At 39.9% G+C, this 26,845-nt stretch overlaps 1 protein-coding gene across 1 annotated transcript in view; it reads right to left on the bottom strand.

Annotated features, from left to right (window-relative positions):
* The window catches only part of astn1 (astrotactin 1), a gene marked incomplete at both ends in the record, with an annotated part of 556,709 nt that overhangs the window by 349,998 nt on the left and 179,866 nt on the right, over positions 1-26,845 (bottom strand). The window contains 3 exons of the mRNA XM_083991516.1: positions 3,772-3,909; positions 10,546-10,620; positions 14,688-14,772. Coding sequence (XP_083847642.1) covers positions 3,772-3,909; positions 10,546-10,620; positions 14,688-14,772 — 298 coding nt within the window. The remainder of the gene's footprint in view (positions 1-3,771; positions 3,910-10,545; positions 10,621-14,687; positions 14,773-26,845) is intronic.

Below are 26,845 nucleotides of genomic sequence, written 5' to 3'. Positions count from 1 at the left end.
GCAAAGTCTCTGCTAGCACTATACGCTACACTTCCCAGCTGGGGGAGACGTGGTGGTTCAGGATGTTTCCATCTCTCTGCATTTAATCCTCTACAATCACATTTGCATCAATTTCATACAAATAATGTTTGGCTCTGTGCTGCTGGGTTTAGGCTTTCACACTAATGGTGTACATTTATTTTGATTCTTTAACTTATGTAATTAAACTGTTACCTAAGTGGTCAGAGGAGATTTTAAATCAATATACCAACGCTATGTAAATCGAGCCTTTACTGTTTTTGCATCATAATGCTTTCTGCCTAAATCAGTCATTTACATTTTGCAGTGTTTAACAATGTTGTAAAGAACTTACTAAAAGAATGTTATTATAATATAGTGTGGGAAACGTAGTGGCGGTAAACAACAAAAAACCTTCTGGCTGTATTGGATTACTTCTAAATGTGCATCTGCTGAATAGTTCAGTTGCTTGTGTGTGTGTATGTGTGTGAATAATTTGACAGCTAAACTTTTTATGTAAAGTTCATCCAGCCAGTAGGTTTGTGCAGGACAAAAGGTGAGGGAGTCACAAAAAGGGAAAAGGAACCTATGGGCAGTTCTAGGCATTTCATGTCATGTTGTTTGAGAGCTGCTCCTTCAAATGAAAATCAGGATATTCACCTTTCACATGTAGGGTGGCCAGATGTCTCACTTTGTGCAGGACAGTCCCGCATTTCCATTACTCTTCACACGTCCCGCAAATTGAGACACTGTCCCGCATTGTTATTGACAGGCTTCTGTTTTGTGTTAAAATCTGGCATTCATAAAATGATTGTGTGGCAAAAGTGGTGAGGACTTTCATCAGAGCCCGTCTGGCTAATTTGACTGACGTGATGTCAAACTACGAGGCAGAACTTTAATGCAGGTTAAGGGCGTGCCCACCAACAAGAAATGAACAAACAAACAAAAAAACGGCAGAGTGAGCATGGAGGAAAGGGAGACAGCGACTGCAGCAAAGAAAAGAAAATGCAGTTATAACGAATACTGGGAAAGCCTTCACTACCTATTCTGTTTGACTGTGTTAACTTGAGAGGAACTGTGAAATAGCATGAAAGCTTCATGTTTACTATGTCTCCTTATGTGAGAGAAATTGAGAAAGTTGAATTCAAATAAAATATATAATACAAACATGAAAACGGGTCTTGGGTGAAAAAGGTGAGAAGGATACGACCCCTCTAGGGGGGTCTGGGGGCATGCTCCCCCGGAAGAAAATGTTGAATATTTCATATTTGAAAGCATCAATCTGATGCATTTTGAGAAGAAATTCAAGCAGAACTACAAGATAGTATGAGTGTATGATAAAGTATGGTCACATTATGCTATATAACGTTATTAGTGTTGTCACGATACCAACATGTTTTTTGATACTTTTCCAAATACAAAGAGAACACAAAAAATTTCATTATTGACTTTATTTTAATAGAAAATCTTAGAACTATTATGCATCAGTACTAAATAATCAATCACTGCTGCTGCAGGATTAAAATGAAATTTCCATCAATATTAATCTGAACTCTTCCTAAATTAAAACATTAGTGGTCTGTTTAAAAATGAATATCAACTTGTTTTCTTTGCATTATTTGAGGTCTGAATACACTGCAGCTTTTTTTGTTATTTTGACCAGTTGTAATTTTTGGGAGAAATTGTTATCAGTAGTTTATAGAATTAAACACAAACGTTCATTTTACTCAAACACACACCTATTGTTTCCCATACGTAGACCAATGTGGTGCAGCGCCACAGAATCAAGACCAAGCCACAAATTGACTCTGCCTTTTTTTTTTTCATCAACGCAATACTGTATTGTTCCGTTAATTCATCTCTGCATAGCGCTCTTTCTCTGTTCACTCACTCACACAGAGAGAGAGAGAAAGAGAGAGAGAGAAGCGCGCATGCATGCTAGTGGTGGTAAAAACCAAACTTATCAACCAGCAGTGTTTGCATTAATTAATGAGTCTGTGGCGACCCGCCTCTCTCTATCGCACTGGTGCACACACACAAACGCAGGCACATGGACAGGTTGTGCTGTAACGGCTCAAATTACGAAGCGGCAACTTCACAGCGGCGTCACCGCTGCCGCCACTCTGGACTGCACAGTACAATTCACAACCCAATCAGGTGCTCTCGCACTTGTGGCTGTTTTCATCTTCTACTTTTTTTTCTCTTCTCAATTCAAGGCTCTCGTAATCTATACCTCCAAATCCCGATCACTTGCCACTTAACCCGCCTCTCAAAAATATTTTCTCATCGGATCTGCACGATTCACGTAGGTCATCTATTTTGGTTTCAAAACGGCGAATTTCGCCGAAAGGTGAGCGATTTTCATGCCTGATAATATATATAAAATAATATTACATTTTTATGGCAATGTTATAAGCTAAGGGGCAGAATAGAAAGTTAATGCATTGGAATCTCACATTCTCCCACGCATACTGTATGTTTTCTTTGTCCCACATTTGGTGAGTTGGGATCTGGTCGCCCTAATCACATGTTAACTAACCAAATTATGTTTTTATATAATACCAGAGGCATCATGAGCAGCGTAGGCAGGCGAGGCCACGATGGAACAGTTCCACCTTGAACTACAGTGAACCAACGACAGCCTGATAAAACCATACTGAGGCAGCCAGGGTTTCATACATCACAAACCCAATGAACCAATCCTGTCATCTGGCGGGGATCGGGGGCGGGGCTAAATTAACCTGAGACCCTGTCAAGAACCAACACTGTGTCATCTGAATAAAAGATGCTTACTATGCTAACTGCTCTGATACTAGTTAGCATGGGCAGTGGTGGTGGGTGGGTGGGGCAATGGACCCAATCCAGAATATTATGTCAATAATGAAAAAGGAGTAGGTGAGATCCAACCCCAGGCTTGTTTCTATTTTCAAGTTTTAAACTATAAACCATGTTAACCAACAGCAGAGAATTTTTAATTGCGTAATTGTGTCTGAAGGGGAACTTAAAGACGTCCAGTTCTGGACTCGGGCCCACAGTGATAACCAAAGTGAAATAGCTAAATAATCCTGCTGTGCCTCTGCTGTCAGCTGAGCCCACTTTAATACTGCAGCATTGTTTTGGCTCATTTATGGCTCTCTCTGCAGCCCAGCCACAAACACAGCCATTGCACACAAGGCAGATTTTCTTTGAAGGAGTTATGAACCATTTAACAATCGAAATACTCTTTATGGCTTTGAATTGCCAAGTGATTCTTTCTTCTTATTCTTTTTTTTTCCCTCTAGTTGCCTCTTCATAATTGATTATGTGCTAGATCTTTGAGTTTTATTACCCTCTGAATCATGACTGCTAAGACCTCTGCATCCACCTCACTGGGATGCTTGAGACTCACTGCAACAATAATAAATAAAAACAAATGCTGATTAAGTGAGAGTACAAACAGTGAGACGTGTTCAGAGAGTCAAAAGCAGCTGCACTCTGCAATGGGTAGCAGTGGTGGTTGTTACCTTTTTTTTTAGTGGGGGGTGGGGGTTAATTTATCAAAAATCCAATATGTGCTTTCTGTATCGTGGAGACTCATCCCAGACAAAAAAAAAAAAAAAGACTCAGAATGGACTGAAACTTGTGGAAGGAAACTTAACTGTTACACTTGCTCAGCAAAACCCTGCCCTGCTTCACAACCTTGTGAAATATTTTCCCTCTTCAGCCGAACCCCCTATCACCGTGTCACCACTTCAAAGGGAAGCGAGTGCGGTAGCAGTTACTGTCGTCTCTCACCGTACGTCCACCGCATCCTCCATGACCGTCATGTCCGTCTTGCACTTGGCTGAAGGGTTGATGGCGAGCTCAGCAGGTGGGATGACAAAGCTTTTACTCAGCGGCAGCCACATTCCCTCTCCCAAGGTGTATGTGAACCTGCATAGGATAAGAAGGGGGGGGGGGGGGGGGGGGGGGGGAGTGCAGAAAAAGACAAGTGAGGTCACAGGTTTAGACTCTTCAAGGAACAGTTTGAAACAAGGTTGAGTCAGTGCAGGTGGAAATACCAGAGAGAAAGGGTCACTGCAGACAAAATGACTTTGAACGTGCAGGACGGAATCTCCTTTTGACTTGATAAACCCTGCTTAAAGGAGTCATATTATGACCCCTTTTCACAAATTAAAATAGTCCCCAGGTGTCTTAAAGACACGCTGTGTGACATGCTTTTGTCAAAATACCCCAAGGATCAAACATCACAGCTCTTTTCATCCTCTCTAAACAGCCCTGTTCAGAACGGCTGGTTTCACTGCCTGCCCCTTTAATGCAAATAAACCACTGCTTGCCCCGCCCTGCCCCTTCTACTGGTACCAGGTAGGGGTGGTGTGCAAATTCGAATCCCAGTTACATCACTGGAAGACAACTGAGGAAACCGCTCGTAAAACTACATGGATTTCAACCTAGGAAGCCTGAACATTACAGATTTATTTGTCAATTCTCACATTTTGGGGACCAGGACCAGACAAACACCTAAATATATGTTAAAGAGCCTTCAAAAAGTGATATTTCCATCCATCATTTCTTAATGAAGATTCATTTTTTGATTCATTTTTTGTTAAAACTGTGAGAGGTTTTGATAATAATTCATATTACTTAGAATTATATTTAGTCTTATTGAAATCCGTGAGGCTGTTATTAATAACAGTTAAAAAAAAACCCTCAACATTCTAACCTTTATCAAGGGAGAAAAAAAGAAGAAAAAAAGAAAAAAGAAAAACATTGCCAAAGTTTCTTTGGGCAGCGGCCCACTATTGCTGGGAAACACTGATTTATTAAGCACTGTATAGCAGAAACACTGGCTACCTGAAGGCCAACATTATTCTCCCACTAGCTGCTGATGGAATGTGTCTCTGAAGCTGCTAACTGCTCCACTATGTTCAGCAGCTTGTCACTGACGTGTCTCATGTTGAATATTTGGCAGGTGCTGTAGTTAGGTACAGTAAAATACAACAGCTTTATCAAATTCAATTTAGAAAAAGAAAAAATGCTGGCCTCAAATCTGGGAGCTTTAAAACCAATACAAAGAGCTGAAAGAAGGTAAAAGCTCAACAGTTTAAACCCATAACCTTCTCCCTCCACTGCTGCCTCACCCTCTAAATGTACTTTATTATGTAAAATCTTTGACACTATACAACCACTAAGTTTGGTTTTGGGAGCAAAAACAACCCTGTTTTCTGCTGCATCAGTGACTCTGAATAATGCGGTGCTGGTTATTTATTTATTTTAATTCTCAGCAAAGTTATCCTTTTTTGCATAACTCTTTCTTGTGCAGGAGGACACTGTGTGCTAATCGACGCGCTGCATACACAATGAGAACCCAGACATAAAAGGGCCAATGAGAGTTCCCCCTGAGACCAAATGGGCCTGTAAATCTGTAAACAACAGATGTCTGCAACATGGGCTTTAAAACAATTCTTTATTTGCGAGTCAATGAATATCATCAATCTTTAAACACTTCACATGAAATGTATTGCTTCCAACTTTAAGTTAAACAGTCCATGCTGATTAGCATCAAATGCATTATTAGCAATGATGAATTATGCATGGATACAAAAGAGAAGAACTTGTTGATTAAATGGTTAACAACCATTTTTATGCAGACTAAACACATTTCCTCATTCACAATTGTTCAATTTGCATTTAATAAAATGCTAACTTAGCATACGGAAAGGGCAGTGAATCATGGGGATTGCATGCATTACCAGTCACTTTAAAAAACAGAATGATTAAACCACTGTAAAAACACTTAATTAGAATCAGCCAATTACTCCCTTTGTTTCAGATTAAGGTTCCAGTGAATCAAAGTGCTGCTTTTTTTCTTTTCATCTGCTGTGAAACTTTGGATTCTCTCATTACGACAAAGTGTTGAGTCAAATCACAACGCTAATGTGTCGGTATTATATTTCACAAAGCTGTTTCCACCTCATTCATGAATCATTTCATCATTTCTTATGGGACCGTGTACAACAGGAGAGCTGCAATTCCCCGTGATGCAGTATGACGTATGTGGGTGACCACAGAACAAATTAGCACCCACTTAACGAGCTCCGCTTTATAGACAACTGGGGACTAGCTGCCATATGACTTATTTGCTTTACCCTGAGAGAAACTGGAGGTGGAAAACACTAAGAGTTCCCATGAGGAAACAGTTGTTGAGTGGAAAACATGTTTGCAGTCCACACAGGAGCTCCTGGCGGCTAATGCTGTGCAAATGGCAAATGCTGGTGCGTTTCAATGCTGACTGAGGAGAGTTTTTCTTTTCCTTTTTTTCATGCAACCTCAAGTTGGCTTTGTTCTGTCTTATTCTCCGTACCACTGTGATTCTAATTGCCTCATTTGCTTCTTTGTTTAATGGTAATACTGTATCTGCTTAAGCACACACGATGATGGCTGCACGGCTCTGCGAGCACCGGGTGACATTCAAGGTCCTTTTTTTTTTTTTTTTCCGGCGTGTGGAGCCGACAGGGTGGTTTGGTGGAGTTCAAAGCGAGAGAGTGACACGTTTTAAATGAGGATGGATGTCTTGGTGGGAGCGGTCTGAGGACAAAGACATTTTTAAACTGCACAACTGGACGCAATGAGAAGAAAAAGAGCTCCTGCAGGAAACATGCGAGCGGTGAGGACTGTGTAGCATTGAGGAACTAAATCAATCAGTTGTTTTGTTTGTCTTCTAAGGGCAATTAGCTGTACAGCAGTGACACTAACAAACACAAACCATGAATATATTATAAATATACAGTATCTGTTAGGTGAGACTCTGACACCAGCCTCCAATGTGTGTTCCAAATGTAAAGACAGTGTTAAAGGGATAGTTCAACATTTTTGGCAAATTGGCCCATTGCCATAATCCCTATAGTTTTAGCAGTAGGTTCGTTACCTGTAATTGTCAGTGCAAGCTATTTTTAGAAAGGCGGAGCAGAGCCGCGAGCTGCTCAGAGCTATTCTATGAAGGCTAATGGGATTTCTTGGTTTCCCTAATCAAACTCATCAAATACACAAACAACTCCAAAACGCTCTCGTGGACAAGTTGTGACCTGCACATTCACCATGCTATGAGATAATAATGGAACATTATGAGACGGAGTTGTTGCCAAAAAACTGCCCCCGGCGGGAACACACATCAGCGGTTTTGCATGAATTTACTTTGAAAGCAAATCTGTCTCGTAATATTCCGTTATTATCTCATAGTGTGGTGAATGTGCAGGTCACAACTTGTCTATGAGAGCGTTTTGGAGTTGTTGGAGTGTGTATTTGATGAGTTTGATGAGGGAAACCAAGAAATCCCATTAGCCTCCTTAGCGTAGCTCTGAGCAGTTTGCGGCTCTGCTCCACCCTTCTAAAAATAGCTTGCACCGATAATTAAAGGTAACAAAGTTGTTTGCCAAAATGTTGAACTATCCCTTTAACGGCCATGAGAGTGGGTCACGCCAACTGTAACACTTTCTTTTTTTTATTGTAAGCAGTTACGCAGACAGCCTTTTGTTGTCTTTAGCCGCTCTGCTGTCAGAGAGAGGAGTCAGAGATTTGTAATGAAAGCAGGAGAGGCGAATCTTCTGCTAGACTTGCTCTGTCTCAAGTCAGGGAATGAATCATTTTGTGGAGGAAAACACTGTTATAAACATTGTTAGGTAGCTCTATCACAGACAGAGTGCTCTGCTCCGTGTTTCTGTGTGATGTGTTCCCCAGTGAACATCCTGTCAGATATATGCGTTATATTTGAGGCACATTTCCTGTCATGAAACGCAGGGATAACAGTTTTAATTATTAAACACAGTGTGACATCACTCTTTACATTTAACCTAGATAATTAAAGCTCCATTAATGAATTATTTGGCCACTTGGGGGCAGTGAACGAGCTACAGAACAAGATTGACATACGGTGTTGTCTTGTTTTTTCATTTGTTTTAGCTCTGGTTTGCATCTGCACCTATACTCTCATCTCCTCACAGCTCCCTCCACTGATATTTCCCTGCATGCATTTGGGTTTCAAGCCTCTTTTCCTGTTTTATATAGATGCCAGATGACCTGAACTCAACAGGCCGTGCAAGCAGACAGACAGAGGACTGAGGCTGCTCCCCCTGTGTAGACACTGTGGAACATGAAAGCGGTCACTCACAGTGACAAATCCATCGGGGATTATCACCCGACTCCGTAAATTCCCTCAGCTCCATGAAGCGTGTTAGCTTCTTTGCAGCTAATTGCTTGGCTTTCAAAGGAAACAACTTCACTGTGGTTCCCTCTCGCTGGTCTTATCATCCCAGATGGGGCGTCACTGTTAACCACCACACAGCAGATAAGTGAGTGACAAGTGATGCGTTTAGCAGTGAAAAATCCACATATGAGCTGGTGGAGACCAAATCAGAGAGTGAAGACTGTACTGATTTTTTTTTTTCTTCGATCAACATCAGTTCAACGTGAATGCTGATGCTTCCCTCTGTATGCTTGATGTTGACACATTTGCAATTATAGCTTCAAGACTTGATAATACGTTAGATTGTCTTTACAAATAACTGCAATGATCTACACTTGTTGGCAGTTGGAACAAGCTGAAGACACCACTGACATACTACATTTACCCATCCATGAACATGAGCAGTCATTTTTAAGACGTGTCTCTGGCGACTGGCCAGTCTAGTCTTCACTCTGTGTTTTTGGTTTCCAGCAGCTCCTCAGTGAATTATCTGAGTCTTTAGCTGCTAAATGCTCCACTGTGTTCCCCAGTGTATCTGTCGGCTGGTTGTCGTTGAACAGGTAGACACACTGTAGAGGTTTTGGAAAACAGTTGTCCGCTGTGGCCGGTATCTGAGTGATGAGACGAAACAGTGAAGCTGTGGGCCTGGACGGCTTCACAATCAGCTGGACCTCACTACAGAGCTCAGTGAATCTGAGGAAAGATACAGATCCACTGTTTCTATAATCGCCACAAGTGTCAAGCATCTCAGACTGGGTGGAGACGTGAAAAACGTCACAGGTTGCAGTTTTTAAAACTTTGAATAATCCATTATACTCTAATTCAGAAAGGAAAAAAAACACCTGCAGTGATATTACTGTATAAAGTTTGAACTACCCTAGTGAGTTGGAAAAAAGGATTACACAATATATATTTTAATTGTGCATGAAAATGCAGAACTTATTTTATTGCTTTTGATGAATGGAACTGGCATACAGATCATCAGACCATGAGATGCTGGTATTAAACAATTGAATTCACTTTCATCTTATCTATTGTGCTACATATACTTTCCTATGAAAGAGCTGCACCTGTCTAGTCTACCGATACAGTTTTGCATTTGCCATATTGTACATTAGGGCCGCAGCTATTGATTATCAATAATTGTGATGATATGCCTAATATCTGTATAATATTTGTGCATTTTAAACTCCATCCCATCTCTAATCTACCACCTTGTATATTGATATATGGTACTGTAGGCCTATTTGATGCCATCACTGGGGAGCAAGTGTGTGTGTGTAACTGAGAGAGTGAGAGGAGTGCCTGTAGAAAAAGAGTGTATGTTCTACATGATGTTAGGCCGAATCACTCACAACAACAGATTAATTAAATTGGCGCAACATGGATTAAATTAGCGCAGCAGCATTTTATATTATTTTCTTCAGTTGATGTCAGGGATCAAAACAAGCCGTCAATATCGACTCAGGTTCTTAACTAGTTGTTACAAATAAGTAATTACTGCACGTTCTCAATAGCTTTCATCTCGACTAGCGAACACAATAAAGGAACATGTTTACGTTGCTTTACATTGTGTCAGATCTGCTTAGTGGACTTGAGAAGAATGGGTGCTTTTGGTTTAACTGCTGCATCATTGAGGACAAGTTGTTATGGTATAAAACTTATTTTTTTTATAGAGGACACAACTTGAAATGATCCTACACCTTTGATATTGTCTCTCTTTCTTTTTTTCTATATTTTCTTAGCTCAGGCCACTGGACTCTAACAGCACAAGCAGCGTAATCCATATATTGCAAGAGTAATTAATTAAACAAAACTTCAATTCAGGAAAAATTGTAGTGACCGTTTTTTGTAATCAAATTATTTGAATTACTCTAGTTATCGTTTCAGCTGTTCCTTGCATTGCAAATAACTTGTTTTTAACGGCAATACATATTTCAAACATCTAAACTTGAAAATTACTTTTGAGTTCATGTGTTCACATTTTGGGGAAAAAAAGAAAAAAAAAGTTTTCATTGTCAAACACCAACTGCTGCCTTGCCTGCTTGGATTTCCTCTCCAATCAGTACCACAAAAAGTATAGCTGTAAAATGAACCATTCAACATAAGACACATCGACCAGAGGGAAAATAAGTACTTTTTTTACACTTGTGAAGTGATTCTGCAGCCAGAGCTCAGTTCCTCCCACAATCATGAAGAGAGAGAGACACAATCAAACAGCAGGATTATAAACAGTTATCTGACTGTACACTTGTTTGTGCAGCAAACATTGTGCAGCGACAGAAAAAAAAAAGTAGTCACATAAAGTTTTGTGAAGTTCTCCTTACCTGAAAATGCGATCAGAGGGTTGTTCTCCCATCACAAGATCAAAACCACGCTGGAAGATGGTGTAAGGCCAGGGACTGGCATGAGAAAAAAAAAGAAGGATGGATCAGAGGAAGAGACAAAAAAGAGAGAGAATGAAACAGTGAATTAAAATCAAAGTCAGTGTAGCATTAAATCTTTCAGTGTAGCCATCCTCCTAATCTAAACCGCCCTGAAATCACAAGCCGTGTATCAATGTCTAACTGTGCATCATTGCCGCCTCCCAAAGCCTCGCAAATCACAAGCAGCATTACGATACGTGCCGTGTGTAAACATGTTGATTGAAAAATGTGTTTTCTGACAGCTGACATGCAATGTGACTTTGGCTCATATCTATTTACGAGGGAGGGGGATAAGAGGGGATGACAGGATGAGACAGAAAAGGGAGGGAGAGACACAGAGAAGGAGGGAGAGACTGAGAAAGCAGACGGCGAGGAAAAGGAAGCGAGGGAGAGAGCGAGAGAGAGAAAAGGGAACATGGAGGGGGTGAGACAGATGCCAAGAGGCAGAAGTGAGAGAGAGAGAGGAAGAATGATGGAGATTAATGGGGAGTGGCAGCTCGGGGACTAAACACTCTGCAAAGTGAGAGTGTAAGGAGGAGAAGTGACAGCGGCCCAATGTCATTCTGAGCAAACTCCTACACCACTGTAAGCAAAAAGAACATCAAGGAAGAAGTGAGCGTCTTCCATGCCACAGGCTGTGGTCATTAAACATTTAAGTCACCCCAGGGTGCCCACTTCTGTCACACTGTGACAGTGACGCAGGGGGGTGAGCACCGGGGAAATGAGATGCAGAGGTGCACAGTTGGGTGGGCTGAGAATATTTAGATGACTGAAAAATGTAGACCAAAGAAAAAGAAGAAGAAAAAAAGAAATAAAAGTCCACATTTGGAATATTCACTGAGGTTGACATGGGATACAAAATAAAGAGGAAATGCATGTAGTTAGCTCTCTCTGCTGCCAGCCACAGCCTGGTGATATTATAGGTAAGATAAGAATGTAGAATGAGGTTTTTTCTGTCCTTTCATAATAAAAATTCACACTCACAGTGCAAGTGACTGGTCTGACTGGAACAGCCTCCCATGCCAGCTTAGGTCTTCCACTTCTCTATTTAGCTTCAAAGCATCACTTCTAATTCATTTGCAAACTCCCTGTTCCTGTTTCTGATGATGTTTACTATTCATTTATTTATTATTATTATTATTATTTCCTATTACTTATCTTTCCTCTCTCTCGTGCAAACTGTAAACTTTTTCTTTTTTGTGTGTGTGATTCTCTTATCTGATTATTTATTTACTTAATTTTTATTATTATAATATTATTATTATTTTCTTTCTTTCTTTATTTTTCCCATTTGTAAGCTTAGATATCACAAGTTGACTATTATTCTGATATCTGGCCGTTTGTGGATTAGCTGGGGTTAGGAGAGCCTTGTCTTGTGTGTGTGTGTGTGTGTGTGTGTGTGTAAGTCCTGTAATGTGTTTCAATTTATTTGTTTTTCTTTTATTTCTTTACCTGACATTGTATCATTGTATCTTTTTGTGGAAGGACCCCCTCGAAAATGAGATGATTCATCTCAAGGGGCTATCCTGAATAAATAAATTCAAATTCAAATTCAATGGTATTATTTTAGAGGGTAGTAGAACCCAAAGCTAGTCCACAACACATGAAAAGAAATTCTAGTTATGTGTTTATTCATTCATTCTGATAAAAGGCAGCCTGTGAATTTTCCACCATGAGTAAGTCACACAGTGGATGATGTTTTTAGCAACGGATAGTGCATGCGCATGAATTCCAGCCTGCAGTCGACCTAAAATGTGCATGTGTCTCTATAAAAACACAGGGTTAAAACTGCAAGCTAGGGAAAATGTGTGTAAACAATGAAAAAAAAGTGTTTCCAAATATGAAAAAGAAAAGAAAAGGTGGTGAGCAAGAAAACCCCACAGGGCGACTTGAACTGATGCACAGTTGCTTGATCACGTAGGTGAGTGTGAGTAGCTGTACTACAAGGTTGTCATCTGTCAAGTGTGTGAGCTACTGTTGTACAAATAAAACATCAAATATTAAAATGACATAAAACATATCAATGGAACGTTGAGTGTGCAACGGGGCCACAGATGCTGAGTTTCTATTTTATCTGCTGTTAACAAGCACAGAACATTGTTGCATTACTTTATATTCACATTGTTTCATCAGGTTAAATGTTGTCATATGTTGCAGTGCAGTCATAGATTTTTTGATGATAGATAACGTGTCCCGATGAGAGTGTGTTGGGTTAATAGAGTCAGTTAAATGCCTGAAATATTGAGAGACTCCATCCCATCCATTGCAAATCACATACAAATTCAATACTGCTATTGAGCTGTCCTGTGTATTGATTTGCAACATGGGCCCAAACTGTCCAATAAACCCAGACACGTAAAAAAGAAGATAAACCACAGTGTAAACCTGACATTTTCACTGTATATATCATGTTTTTTACTCAACCCATGAACACCCTCCAAGCAGGAAGAAGTCAAACTGAAATATTATGCATCTCGTAAGTAATAAAATAAGAGTGATCCTGAAAATGATAATGTTTATTCACTTCAGTAAACTGCACTAAATGCCTGTCTCAGAGGGAACTGTGCTGTAGGTCAACACTGTCTCCACTGAGGTGACTCGTTCTTTCTGGGACAGTAACATCTTTGCACATACACCCCAGTGGTCACCCAGTGGTTGGCACTGTGGCTGTGGTGTTAGCAAAATGTCAAGGACTTTTTAACAAGCAAATGTGAACCCAATTAAGCATTTATATGACTTCCTGGGATAGTGTCTGAAACAGCACTTTTCAAAGCCAAAAGATATCAAGTCATCACTTGCAATCATTATTGTAATATAGGGGAAGTGACCTTGCACCCAAAGAGATGAGCGCAACGGAACCAATGATAAGACAGCCGCAACTTTACTGACTCCCTATTGGCCAAAAAGTGATCAAATGCTGACATTCATATAACTGACTTTATCTTTTAGAGGAACCGGTCTGAAGATCAAAACTCTTTTAAGTCACAGGAAACTGCATCACACGGTAGAGGTGTGTAGATTTAAAAAAGAAATAATCAAACTTTAAAAGAAAAAAAAGAAATTTAGACTCTTGTTTGGATTATGGGAATTGTTAGATTAGTAACTGAATTAATATTTGGGACTAAATATCCTAATATGTCAGTAAAATAAGAAATCTTAAGCTCTTTAGATCTGTGTAGGTGAAGAACAGTGAAGGTAAACTGCTCAATAGTGTAAGGGCAGCAATGGAAAAAGCTTTGACCAGGAACAAGAAAAAGTGGTGAGAATCTAGAATACACAAATGTAATCCACTTATATGCTTTTACATGATAAACAAAATCAAATGATATAGAAAATGTTATATATTGTAGACACACCCAAAGCCGCCAGTGTATGCTGAAAACTGCATGAGACCATTTTCTTAGAATGGGAAGATAGAGGTTAGAAATGTTTATCGGAAATAGTATTATTATATAAATAGTTAATATATCAATTAATTACTGTATACTTTCATGTTTTATTATATAAAAACATGTCCCTCATGTATCCAGAGGATGTAATATGTGATAACAGTATATCCCTTGTATGTATGGCTACATCACTGGATAGACAGCAAGGATATAAACATCATATATTACAGCTCTGCACTGAACATACCATAAGAGGATTAATTATTAGTCTTTCATTAGGCATCGTTAAGACAACTTAGCTAACTGCGGTAAACATGTCACTTCCCTTAAGAGGCCTTTGTTGTCAGTGTGGCCGGTGTCAATTTGTAAATCCTGTATTCAGAGAATTAAGCAAATATACTTGGCACCCTATAATAGATGACTCTATTTATTTGATGTATACTGATAATAGGTAGCTTATGATTCTGTGTAGTGTAGGTGCTTCACTCTGATTGGAAACATCTCAGCTTTTTTGTGTGAATATCTCCCAGAAAATGAACTGCTTTGTTTGATGTGTAGGAGGAGTCCCTCGTCGTAAATGATTTATCAACCATTTCTTCTTCTCGGCCTGATAATGAGCAATCAGCAGCTCATCAGGTGATTATAATAACTTACCCCTGATTGGGCCCCCACTCACTGCGGATGCAGAGGTGCTTGTGGACTGGGTCCTTCATGTAGCCGTCTAGGCAAAGGCATTCTCCTGCAAACAGAAAGGCAGTGATTCAATCATGTGTTCATTATCGTCAAGTCTTTTTTCATTCATTGGAGAATTCCCTTTGCTCCACTCCTTTTATTTTTCTCCATGAGAGCTATCCAGGAGAAGCTCCTCTTCAGGCAGATAGAGCACTCTCAATCATCTCTTATTTTAATGATGTAGTCAGAGCTTTTTGTCAGCCATTCGTGTCCAAATCTCTCAGCGATTCTTCTAGCAGGAGCTCTTGACTGTTGCGATTGACAGCCCTCTTGCTGCATACTAATACGTTTTCTTACCCTAATGCACAATTAGCATAAAATAACCTGTTTGTGAAGTGGTGCCTTATTTCCTTTTACTGATAAATGTTCAAACCGAATACAGCAAGAAGCTAATGGTTTAGTTCAACTCAATGCTATCTCAGAATTTATACAAAACATCCTTTAACAGAAATAAAAAGTTCTGTAACTGTTTGAATTGTCAAATTATGTCAGCAGCTCCATAAAGCGTAAGTTAATTTTGCAGGCTTTTGTGGCTAAAAGGGCTATTTTTGTCTGTCATGTGACTGTGACATGTGACATGAATAGTCAAAAGGTTCTAATAGGTCCTGTGAGCAGCAGCGTCTTCAGGGTGGTTTGGAGGCTGCGGGAGACAAGGCTAGCTGGTTAGCATGCTATCTTCAGTAGAATAAAATACATGATAGAGTGTTAATAATGGTGTTGTTTTCCACCTCTGAAGACAGTTGTTGGTGTGTATATCCTGAACATGCAGTGTTTATTTTAGACTGGCAGGTAAACAGCTGTTCACGCTAAAGCTAGCTGTGTAGCTACAGAAAATCTAGCAAACAGCTCATTCAATGGCCAGCTAGCATGACTGGTAAAAAAGAATTACCTGAATTGAATCAGTGTGACTCAGATGTTGAAAATGCTTTAACTTGAGTGAAAATATGAATTGTACGATGGAGTGAGAGTGTCAGTTTTTTTCAGGAATTTCAGGACCCAAACGCAGACTTACAGGATGCCAGGTTCAGTAACACAAAAAGGGCTTCATTACCGTGACAACAGACTCATGGTTGGACGACAGGAGGATACACACCTGAACACCACATGGAATGACGACAAATGAACCGACATGAGACACAGGTGGTGCAATCAGACACAGGTGAGACACATGAGGTAATCAAACAGGCGGGAAACTTAACAGGAAGACAGGACTAAGACATGGACTTCAAAATAAAACAGGAACATAACAGGAAACGAAAGACACAGACCATGACACATAGGACCAGCGCCGTCGTATAGGGGGGAAAGGTGATGACAATTCTAAGGGCACACAGCCTCCAGTAACATCTATGACAAAAATGATTATGCATACACTGAACTAATATATATTCATACGAATGAATCCGAATTAAAACAAAGCCACAAGTCATACAATATTTTTATTTTAATCATTTCAATAACCCCCCTGACCCCTTCTTAAAAAATAGTTTGGTCCACACAGCGGTTCGTTCTTCCTCCTCGGAAAAAAGTGAGCGCGAGCGAACTCCAGCAGGGTTAGGATGGCCCCAAAAAGCATTTAGTCTGGACACCAGAAAAGAGTTGAGAAGGAGGCCAGGAGTAGGAGCAGCAGAGCAGGGGACCAGGATATCAAAAGCTTTTTTACTAGGAATAGTGAGAGTAAAACTAATCAATTTGCCTACTTGTTCATTAATTTAATGTCTGTAACATTACGCTACCTTTGACGAAGATTTGTTGTTGTTGTTTGTTTTCATAACAATATAATAAAATACACCATAATAGCTGACAACAACAAAGTAGACTATTTAGAATAGGCTACAGTTTACACTGACTTTTGAATGGTTTAAAAATGGTTTATATATATATATATATATATATATATATATATATATATATATATATATATATATATATATATATATATATATATATATTTGAGTTAAAAGCTACATATTTACCTGTAGACTTCTTGAGCCAGGACACTTTGTTTTTTTGCATATCAGTGCTTGATTTACCACTCCTATAAATTCTGTAATATTCGCCTATCCAAGGCGTACCCAAAGTAAATTGAATGCTGTTCTTGAACTGTTTGGAGAATATGGATGGGCTTGGTCTTGTTTGAAAGGTATCACTCTGAAGTTTTTCCCCAAACTGAAATAATCACTATAAGTGCTACTATCATTCAGTAATCTAAGTGGGAGCACACTGAATTAGAATGTTTTTATTCTCGCCTGAATTTTTTTGTTGTAATCAGATGCCTGAAGATGAGTGTAGCTGAGAATTTTAGCTGGAAAACACAATGGGACTACAGCATGAAGCCTTACCTGGCCCCAGTTCAAATTTGATAACAATCCTGCTAAAAATGAGTATTTTACACATGTTTTTCAAAGTGTATATCTAGGCGTTTTCCTAAAGTTGCCATTGAGAAACAATACATGCGCCAAAGTGCAGCTTTTGCAAAGTTACGCATGAAGATGGCAGTGCTGCCTTTTCCCAGGGACAGTGAATGCAGCACATCGTTCGTTTCGTAATCTCATTGGCTATTCAATGCATCAGTTGCCATCGGGATCGGTTCCTAGTGGCTGAAGCCATTCAGCGCTGTCGGAGGGGATGTTCCTCATGAGACACAGCCACTCATTCGCTATTGCAGGCGGCAGCCGGGGACAGGGAGCTTGTGATTGGTCGAGTGAGCTGTCAATCGAAAGGTCAGAGGGCAGCGCCATTTTGTAAAGTGAAATAAACATTGTTTTCATGTAAACGCCGGACTTATGAGGAGAAATAAACGGATTTACTGGATATACAATGCGTAATTTCATAAGATGCAGCAGCGGGATGAGGTTATCTACCGGTACAACCGTGTGTTTTGGACTAAATACTTTACTGGATTGGATTTACTGGACTTTTCTGAATGTAACGACACCAAGTTTGTGGGGAAACCCTGTGATCCTGAGCCTGCCCTGACACAAATCGTGAGTTATATCGGCTTTTTACGAACTTTGTTAGCATGTTTATAGTCTGATTCGAGTGTTGCTGTGATGATTATATTTAGGAATGGTCGGCATATCTTTAATCACAAGAGTTTTAGCTTTCCAACGATATGTGGCATGACTATTTCAAGTGACTGGTGACATCCTCTATGACACCTCCCTGATTAAAACCCCCCCGCGGGCCCGCCGGCGGGCCGTCGGAATGGCAAGGGGTTTACCCACTACCTTAATTGAAAAAGTATTTGCAATCAGAGGTGTAATAGAATAGACAACTTATAATACATAATTTTCATAATAATACTGTGACTTGTTAAAGCAGATATCAGTGGAATGTTTTTGTTAATATAAGTCCTAAATAGTCCTATTTTCCGTCAGCAATCACTTACATGAAGTGTTTCAGCCTAAACACGAGTCTCTCCGTCACTCTGCTCTGCTGTAACCCGAGGAGAAAATTTTCCTTGTGGGATACAAGTGTTATCCAATGAGGAGAGAGAACGGCATGAAGGGCTGTGTGTGCAGCCAAGGGATGCGCGTGAATGTGGTGACGTAGCACGAGGACCAATTGATGCCTGACAAGGGCGGGGGCTGCTAACTCATGGTGCGTTCAAAGAAACTCGTACTTTGTGTTTTTCCTTCCTGTGAAGTCATACCAGTTCGATCTGGTACGAGTTCACGGGTCGGAAGTTACGAGTGGCCGTTATAGGGAACTTTCACAGACAACAGGATGGTAAAAACACGAGCTACGGGTTACCTGGAACGCTACCAAGTCGTAGTTGTGACTTGAAGCTGTAACTTACGGTTTCAAAAGCCTGCCTTGAACGCAGCATTAGCCGAAACGGCCGTGAAGCTGATATCTGCTTTAAGTTGTTAATCGTAAAAAAGGAAACAAATTGGGTGTATTACACCAGACACCATCAAGAACACTGAAAAACAAGAAAATCGAAGGTGGCAATGAATACGGTAGAGGGGCCCACACCGATATTCTTTCAGGGGGCCCAGAATTCCTAGCAACTGCCCTGCATAGGACAACACAGAACTTCAAAATAAAACAGGAACCCACAAAAGGACAAGACAAGGAACACAACAGTATCATGACAGAGAGACAACAAAGAAGGAGAGCGAGAGAAAAATAAATAAATAAAATAAAATAGAAAAAAAATCATTCAGATTTAGTCGAACAGATCTGCTGCTTGTTTTCATATTGTTTGTGGCATATCCTGGAAATACCACTCCGGCAAACTTCATTTTACCTTGTATCCAAAAACAGCTTCCTCCTTATCTCCGAGCGAGAAAGATCAGTGATGCTCTAACTTTCATGTTTCTGTATTGGAGGATATTGTTCCACCAGCGAGAGTGAATCACAAAAATCACCATGACGATTCTGTGTTGTTTCACCACACAGAAAAGACTTGTTCCTGGGTCTTATTTGCCAGACATCCCAAAAGGCAATACTGAAGTTAACTTTGAATCAGTAGTACTCCAAATATCTATATTTAATACTGTAGTTCCAGTTGGTATTAGCTACCCAACACTTCCCTAACTGTTTCCTGTGTCTGTGTTAACCCCTGATCACCACACCTACCTCATGAGATATGATGATATGATTAGTTGATTGATTCATCACACACTTAGCACATGCCATCGTTACTAAAGCAAAGCCTGCCTGGGATTGTGATGTCCCGAAATCCACTTAGCACCCCGGGCTACAGCGGCATTGTGGGTAACTGTTAATAAAATGACATGCAACACTGCTCATCTGTACTGTCTACAGACTGAGGCACTGTGATCATCTAAAACTGTCTCTAAACCCTGGGCTCAGTCAGGACCATGTGTGTTTAACACAGATAATTGGTCACTGAAGGTTTTCTCAGACTTATCTACTGATATGTTTGACCAATTTAAAGCAAGAAAGATATCCATTACATCGCCAGAGAGATTAGATTGTAGAGGGTTTAGATTTGGCCTGTGCTCTGTGTTGGCATCCTTCTGATAACCAAAGCCTTTTAAAAACAGAAAGTGAAGCATCAGCTCTTTGTTCTGCTGTCAGCTCCCAGGAGATGTGTTGGCCTTGACTTTGTTCACTCTGATTGATGGGGTCTCACCTTTGGTTTAGAGGGTTACCCATGAGTAACATGTACAACATGTTTTGCTCATGCTCAATAGGAGGTAAGTGAAGGGCACTGGGCCCTAGGCTTTTTATTCACCACTGTTAATGGAAAAGGTCAACTGTCAGTACCTGCCAGGTTAAAGGAAATCATATTCACAGCTTTTCCTGCTCACTTCACTTGAATAAATGGGAAACGATTCCAGCTATTTGTGCTCGTATTTGTCCTTAGATTGCAATAAATACTAGTCATCATTTCAAAGACAGGTTCAAACTCAATTGAGCTTTGAATAAAGCCAGAAAAAACACCCTCCTGAAGACAGGGATGTGAATACTTTGTAATTTTTCCACCAAATAATGGCCCAATAAACCATTACCCCTTTGAATAAACAATGCAAATAAATTTGAGATCTTCAATTATTTGAAGACCTTAGCCAAAAGTAAGTGAAGGGGAATGAGCTAGAGAACCAGTCAGTCTGCAGTTGACTCTGTAGTCACAATAGTCTTTTATTGTCACTGACATTAACTCCAAAGATCACAGGAAAGTTAGCTTCAAGTCTGAACTGTAGAATAGCGAAGACATCATACATCAACTTCACTATTAACATGAATCAGTTGTGAGGAAACATTGCATGTTTTACTCAACAGGGTGTACCTCTTGAGGTGAAAATGTTGCACTGCATGTTGTGATTGAAGTATCAATGCTAACCAGCTAACTCCTGACCATCCTGTGTCATGCTACTTTGCGATAGTCATTACAAAATCCAGACTGCCCTAAGTTCAGCAAGAAAGGATGGGAGAAGAGTCACTGAAGAGTGTGTATTCTAACCTCTGGTGAGCAACAACAACCAAACTCATCACCACCCGTGCCCAGAGCTGGGCTTTTTAACTTTCATACTTTTCTAAATCGTCAAGATAGCATTCTGCTCATCAACATAATTGTTGAGACCCATGGCAACACAGTGACACTGAAGTTCGCCAGGGCAAGAAACATGAACAATCAAGACAATCCAGTTCTAATTAACCCCAAAAATATCGCCAGATTATGAAAAGCAATAATTCTCATGGCCTGGGGAACAACCTGCAGTGTCCAACTGGACTTGAATTAACGAACCTTCATCTCATGTTATCATTGTGATTTACCTAGAGGCTTTTTACTGTGTCCATGTTTCTGAAAATAGAGTCCTGATGTACTATCTGAGGATCAAATTGGGACATAATCAACACTCAACTACCTTGGCGATATCAACACAAGCTGCACCATCATTGCTATCAGCACATACTGATGAAGCGGCAGTTCAATCAGCAGAGACTAACAGAGATAGAGTCTTAAAGAATAATTAAATGAAGCAACTTGATTTAGTGTCCGTAATAGGAAAGATGAAGAAGCATTTGAGGGAGTCTTCGGTGATTAGGTCCCATTACGAGACCATCATTTAATGGGGTAGTCTTTCCATGAGTTGCACAGGAAAATCCCCAGATGGAGTCTAGACACTGGTGTTGGTCTGGTCTGATGAAGGCTGGATGGGCTGGTGAGGAGCCGCATTGATCGCTCCCTGAGATGACAGGCAGCTGACGGCAACAGTTTTGACTTCTGACAGCAGGAAGGTGACGGCCACAGAATAATCTATCGGCTTAACTGCAAGAGTGACCACCTGGTGGTGAACCAAGGGAAGCAAAACAATAGAGAGGGAGTGAACTTGAAGAGTCCTTCTGATTGAACCTTTGCTAAGCACTCATTACATTGTGTTATTTTCAGTAATTAAGCCAACCTCAAATGACTCATTTTGTCACACAGCAGCTACATCATCTCCACATATGGTCTGATGATAGATGGCAGCAGGAATGAAGGCTGTCATTTATTATTTGAAATTCAAAAATCTATTCAAACTTCAAGACTTTAAGCAGTGGTTTCCAACCTTTTTTGGCTTGTGACCCCATTTTGACATCACAAATTTCTGGTGACCCCGCGATCATGTGCAGTCACGTGTCAATCAAGATACAACAGCTCAGATATTTTATTTGAACTCAATTTATATTGGAGAAAGTGAAAGTATAGAATGCAGTTGTTTAAGATTGTGTGTGGTGTTTTTAATCATAGTTATAATTTATAATGCAGTTATAGCACTGTATAACTATAGTTATAAACACTCGTAAATTATCATAATGCTTTATAACATTAATCATAACACACTATAAAGCATTTTATCATGACTTACTGTATAAGGTTAGGTATTATAATTAAGCAAAATCTCAATTATCACATTCACAGTGGAGTGGCATAGGTTGATAAACAAAACTGACTGACCCCAAAAAATTATATATATATATTTTTTTTTTTCAATATTCTATATTGTTATAAGAATTATGAGTGTTTACAACTACAGTTATACAGTGCTATAACTGCATTATAACTCATTCTTAGGTTATAATGCATTATATAGATAAGCGTCAAATAAAGTGTTACCAAATATTTTCATCAGTATTTTTTTTTCAATTACTAGCCATTTCAGGCGACCCCATTTGAATTTCAGGCGACCCTGTGTGGGGTCCCAACCCCAAGGTTGAAAAACACTGACTTATAGTGTAACGATCAGTTTGAAATGAAAAATGTACAGTCTCTAACTGCATCTGGGTTCTTAGCTGGTACATCTACCAACAAAGATGAGGCTGTTTGCCAACTTTGGAAAAAAAGTGCTGTTGCACTCTACAACAAAAACAAACCTGAAGACTCACCTCCTGGCTCCCCATCTGAAGCGGGAAACGAGTGGAGCAACTTTACAACCCCGTCTGATCGCATTTTACTTTTTACTTCTCACCACAGTCATTCTGAGCTTTTCCTGCCAGCTTGTAAAGCCGCTGTCCCCGCTAAGATGGGGAATACAGTGGATGGATTGCCTTCAAATTAGTTTTGAAGCAATTACATGCCGGTTGGAACGGTTCAAAACTGGATATTCTGAAGAACTGACAGCCCTAGTAGGAATTCAAGACTGCCTCCTCATACACTCTTTACCATCACTTGGCTGCTTTTCCAACACTTCCCTTGGCAGCACTCCCAACATGTAGATACTGTGGCTCTGAACATAATTGCTACTTTGCTGCTTTGTTAAATGTACAGTGAAAGAGCTAAATGTTTGCCACTAGAAAGGCAGTTTCATATGTTGAACAACAATCAAAATCCTGTCCAGAAAGGAAAAAAGAAAAAAATGGTTGAGCAACATAGATGACAGGAGCCGTAGTGATTTGTGTAGATTGGTTATTTATCTGCTGAACAATACTAAACGCCTCATCTTGCTTTAATTAGTGTTTTAGTGTTTCATCGCGCTCTGAGGTCACGGCACTCAGCACAAACTTGTTTTACACTTGCAAGGTGTTACATTCCCTAATTGCTCAATATACAGGCACCGAGCCAGTTTCTAAGCTTCACACTTTATTTTCATCACATCCAACCCTGCTATTTGTCACCTTTTAAAAACACGTAGAAGGAAAACTGCAGGGAGACCAGGCTGAGCGCAATGTACAGATTACCTTTAAACAGCCTCATGATGTGTTTGTTGCATGCAGCTTCTTCCAAAGCAGCAATTTTTTTCTTCATGTTCACCTTTGTATCACTTATGCGCAAATGTATTCAGCCCATCAAGCGCATATCTATACACGGTTTCCATTATGCAGCCACATTAATCAAGCCAGTATGTGTGATATGGGAGCATGCGTCTCCAGAGGGGTAACAATCTGCCATAACACACACACACACAAACACCAGAGAGATGGAAAGAAGGTGAGAAAGAGAGGCCGACAGACGACGGCACCTAAATGCTCCATGGGTGGAGGTCTGCAGGAAGGGAAGGGCCGCTCGTTAAAACCTCCACCATCTCTTTTAGTGTCTTGCAGGAGCAGCACAGTCACTGTCGCAGCCCATCTCAGTTTTCATCAGTATCTCCACCAGCAGAAAAGAGGATTGGATTTAAGCTATCTATAGCACCTCTGCAATCTCCTTCGCAGCCCACACACAAATTCACTCAATCTCATGTGCGCATTGACAAACACACACATGCACACATAAGCACACATGTGCACAAAGGTTTCATTATAAATGCATCATATGAAAAATACAATGCAATTACTGCAGCCTTGCTGGTGGTGCTGCTGGTCCCTGTATATCATTTTCTAAGGGAGTGGGCAGACTGTGGGTGAGTCTCAAAAAATGACTCCAAGAAAGGCAGGCGTGAGACACACACAGGTCCAGCTTTTTTGATTTATTGAAAGGTCTCAGAACTCACTCTGTATTGCCCAGGGGAGAGTTAGGCTGCTGAATAATGGATGCAAAACAAGGAAGACAGTTCCTGTGTGAGATTTCTTCCTGCACTCATAATTTCTGTGACGCCCCGGCACAGACTTTGAATGAAGCAGGTGAAGCTAAAATGATTCATTTGGTCCATTTTGTCTCCATTAGTGATGCAAAACAAATACAAATGCAGCACACACAGATGATGCAACAGAAACTCAATTCTTCTAAAAACTCTCCCCCTACACTGATCTGTCATGAATTAAAAAAAATAAAAAAGCTCAATTGTCCCTCCGCCTCAAAGCCATAACGCTATTCAAACAGTGACATCACACATTCCTTGCTACAATCAGCATTATATGCAGTGTTTAGATCTTTAGAGTGTCTGTATGGTGTGACATGGAAGAGGCAGCAGGACTTATAATTGATCCACATTTAAGATGATGTAACAAATCAATGCTAAATATTAAAATGGACTAAACCTCGACTGTTGCTCAGGTGTTATTTAAATCTTGTGCTTAGACACTGAGGCCTGCTGCAGTGTAACTTTACAGTGGAAGAGTAGAGAGCTGCTGAAGTTCCGTGGTTTCAAAACTGTATCAAAAAATGGCCATAAGAGATTTTTCATTTCAATAGCGTGGTGAATGTGCAGGTCACAACTTGTCCACGAGAGCGTTTTGGAGTTGTTGGATTGTGTATTTGATGAGTTTGATGAGAGACAGGGGACCTGTACCATTCACCTCCATTGTGTTCGCTGAGCAGCTCACGTCTCTGACCCGCTGATCTCAAAACAACATGCACCGATAATTAAAGGCAATTAAAGGAACCTACTGCTATGACTATAGGGATTATGGCAATAGGCAAAATTTGTCAAAAATGTTGAACTATCCCTTTAACATTGTATTAGAAATCTGAATTTTATTGTGTGTGTATTTACTTTAAACACACCCTTAAAATAAATCAATAAAAATACAATGATGCTTTGACCCTGTTAATTTGTATACTTTGTGAGCAGCTAAACGTGTGTGTGTGTGTGTGTGAATTGTTTAAACACTAGCTCTGGTGTATTTATTAATCAATTTATTTTTTATTGGGGGGGTGGGGGTTGTCAATGGAGATACAAATACTTCTTAACCTTATGAGCAGTTACATTGTCAGTGGTGAAACAGCATTCCTTCAAAACCACAGCAGTGGTTTCGAGAGGGGAAAGACAAGTAGAGCAGAGGGCACATTAACATACAGCATGACCACAGGTGAATGTAAAAATGACTGTGCACAAACAGAATCTATTTGAGCCTGCAGCTATCAGAACATCCTCTACTCTACTATTTCATATTATTTAAATATAGCAAAGTTATTTTTCAATGACAGTTATAACTAAATTTGTTTAGCAGTTGCTAAATGAAGTCCTCAACAGTCCCCAGTGCTTAACTCAACAACATAACAACCACTGTGTGTTTCTAATGTGACTCATTCTAACTAGCAGGTGTGTTGTGTGGAGTGAGTTTCTCCTGGGGTGGGAGAGCAGGTTGCTTCCTGTGTGTGGCTGCAATGAGATGGCTGCTGAACTATTAACCAAACCTTTTAACTTAAAACATCATTACATCATTTCATTTAGTAATAGCCCCCTATTTGGGAGGGGCTGTTGAGTACACCAGGCAATTTGGTTCTTTTTTTTTCTGAACAGATGTAATAAAAGTTAAAGAATGGAATATGAAATGAAGGCAGTGGAGAACTCAATTCTTTTAGTTTCTTTTTAAAGCCAGTTGCGATATGGGCAGATTTGACATTAAAAACCTCTACTGCTTTGTAGTAAATATCGTGGAGGGCCTGGTGGGGGGTTGTTTTGCTTTTATTCTGTGAAGCACTTTATGTTACATCTTTGAGTGCAATATAAATAAAAGTCTGATCACTCCCTCCTGACACATGAGAACTACTGTACACAAGACTAACTGTATTGGGCAAAATGTCATAAGTTAAGTGACACAACATAAAGGGATAGTTCAACATTTTGGCAAATTGGCCCATTGCTCAGAGCGTTTTGGAGTTGTTGGATTGTGTATTTGATGAGTTTGATGAGGGAAACCAAGAAATCCCATTAGCCTCCGTAGCGTAGCTCTGAGCAGCTCACCATTCTTTTTTTTTTTTTTTTGGTTAATATTTTTATTAGGAGGTAAGGCACAATTCGAACAGAAACCAATGTTATAATTACATTGAGTATCACAACATCTGCATCACAATTGAAAATGTAAACATATTGATACAGTAGAAATACTGTGCATCATGAAGAATGAAGAGGAAGGCATACAGTCTGCCTCCTAGGATGTTTTCTTATTTTGTATTTGTGGCCCAACAGGAACATGATCGGGCGACAAACAAACAATGTACAAAAAAAAAAAAATAATAATAATAATAATAATGATAAATAAATAACTGAGGATTCTTGTATGTGATGAGTGAATAAGTGTTTAAGCTACAGGGTGTATGCTCCACCATTCTAAAAATAGCTTGCACCAACAATTAAAGGTACCGAACCTACTCATAAAACTATAGGAATTATGACAATGTGCCAATTTGCCAAAATGTTGAACTATACCTTTAACAAAAACACACAAGAATATGACATCCGCCTCTCTGTGATGGGTTTAGATTGTCAGGGATCTGCTCGGGTAGTCTGCGCTCTAGT

Source organism: Trachurus trachurus (assembly GCF_905171665.1).
Source record: "Trachurus trachurus genome assembly, chromosome: 17".
NCBI classification, from domain to species: domain Eukaryota; kingdom Metazoa; phylum Chordata; class Actinopteri; order Carangiformes; family Carangidae; genus Trachurus; species Trachurus trachurus.
Note: the sequence above shows the minus strand (reverse complement) of the source record. Positions and strands in the feature narration are given on the sequence as shown.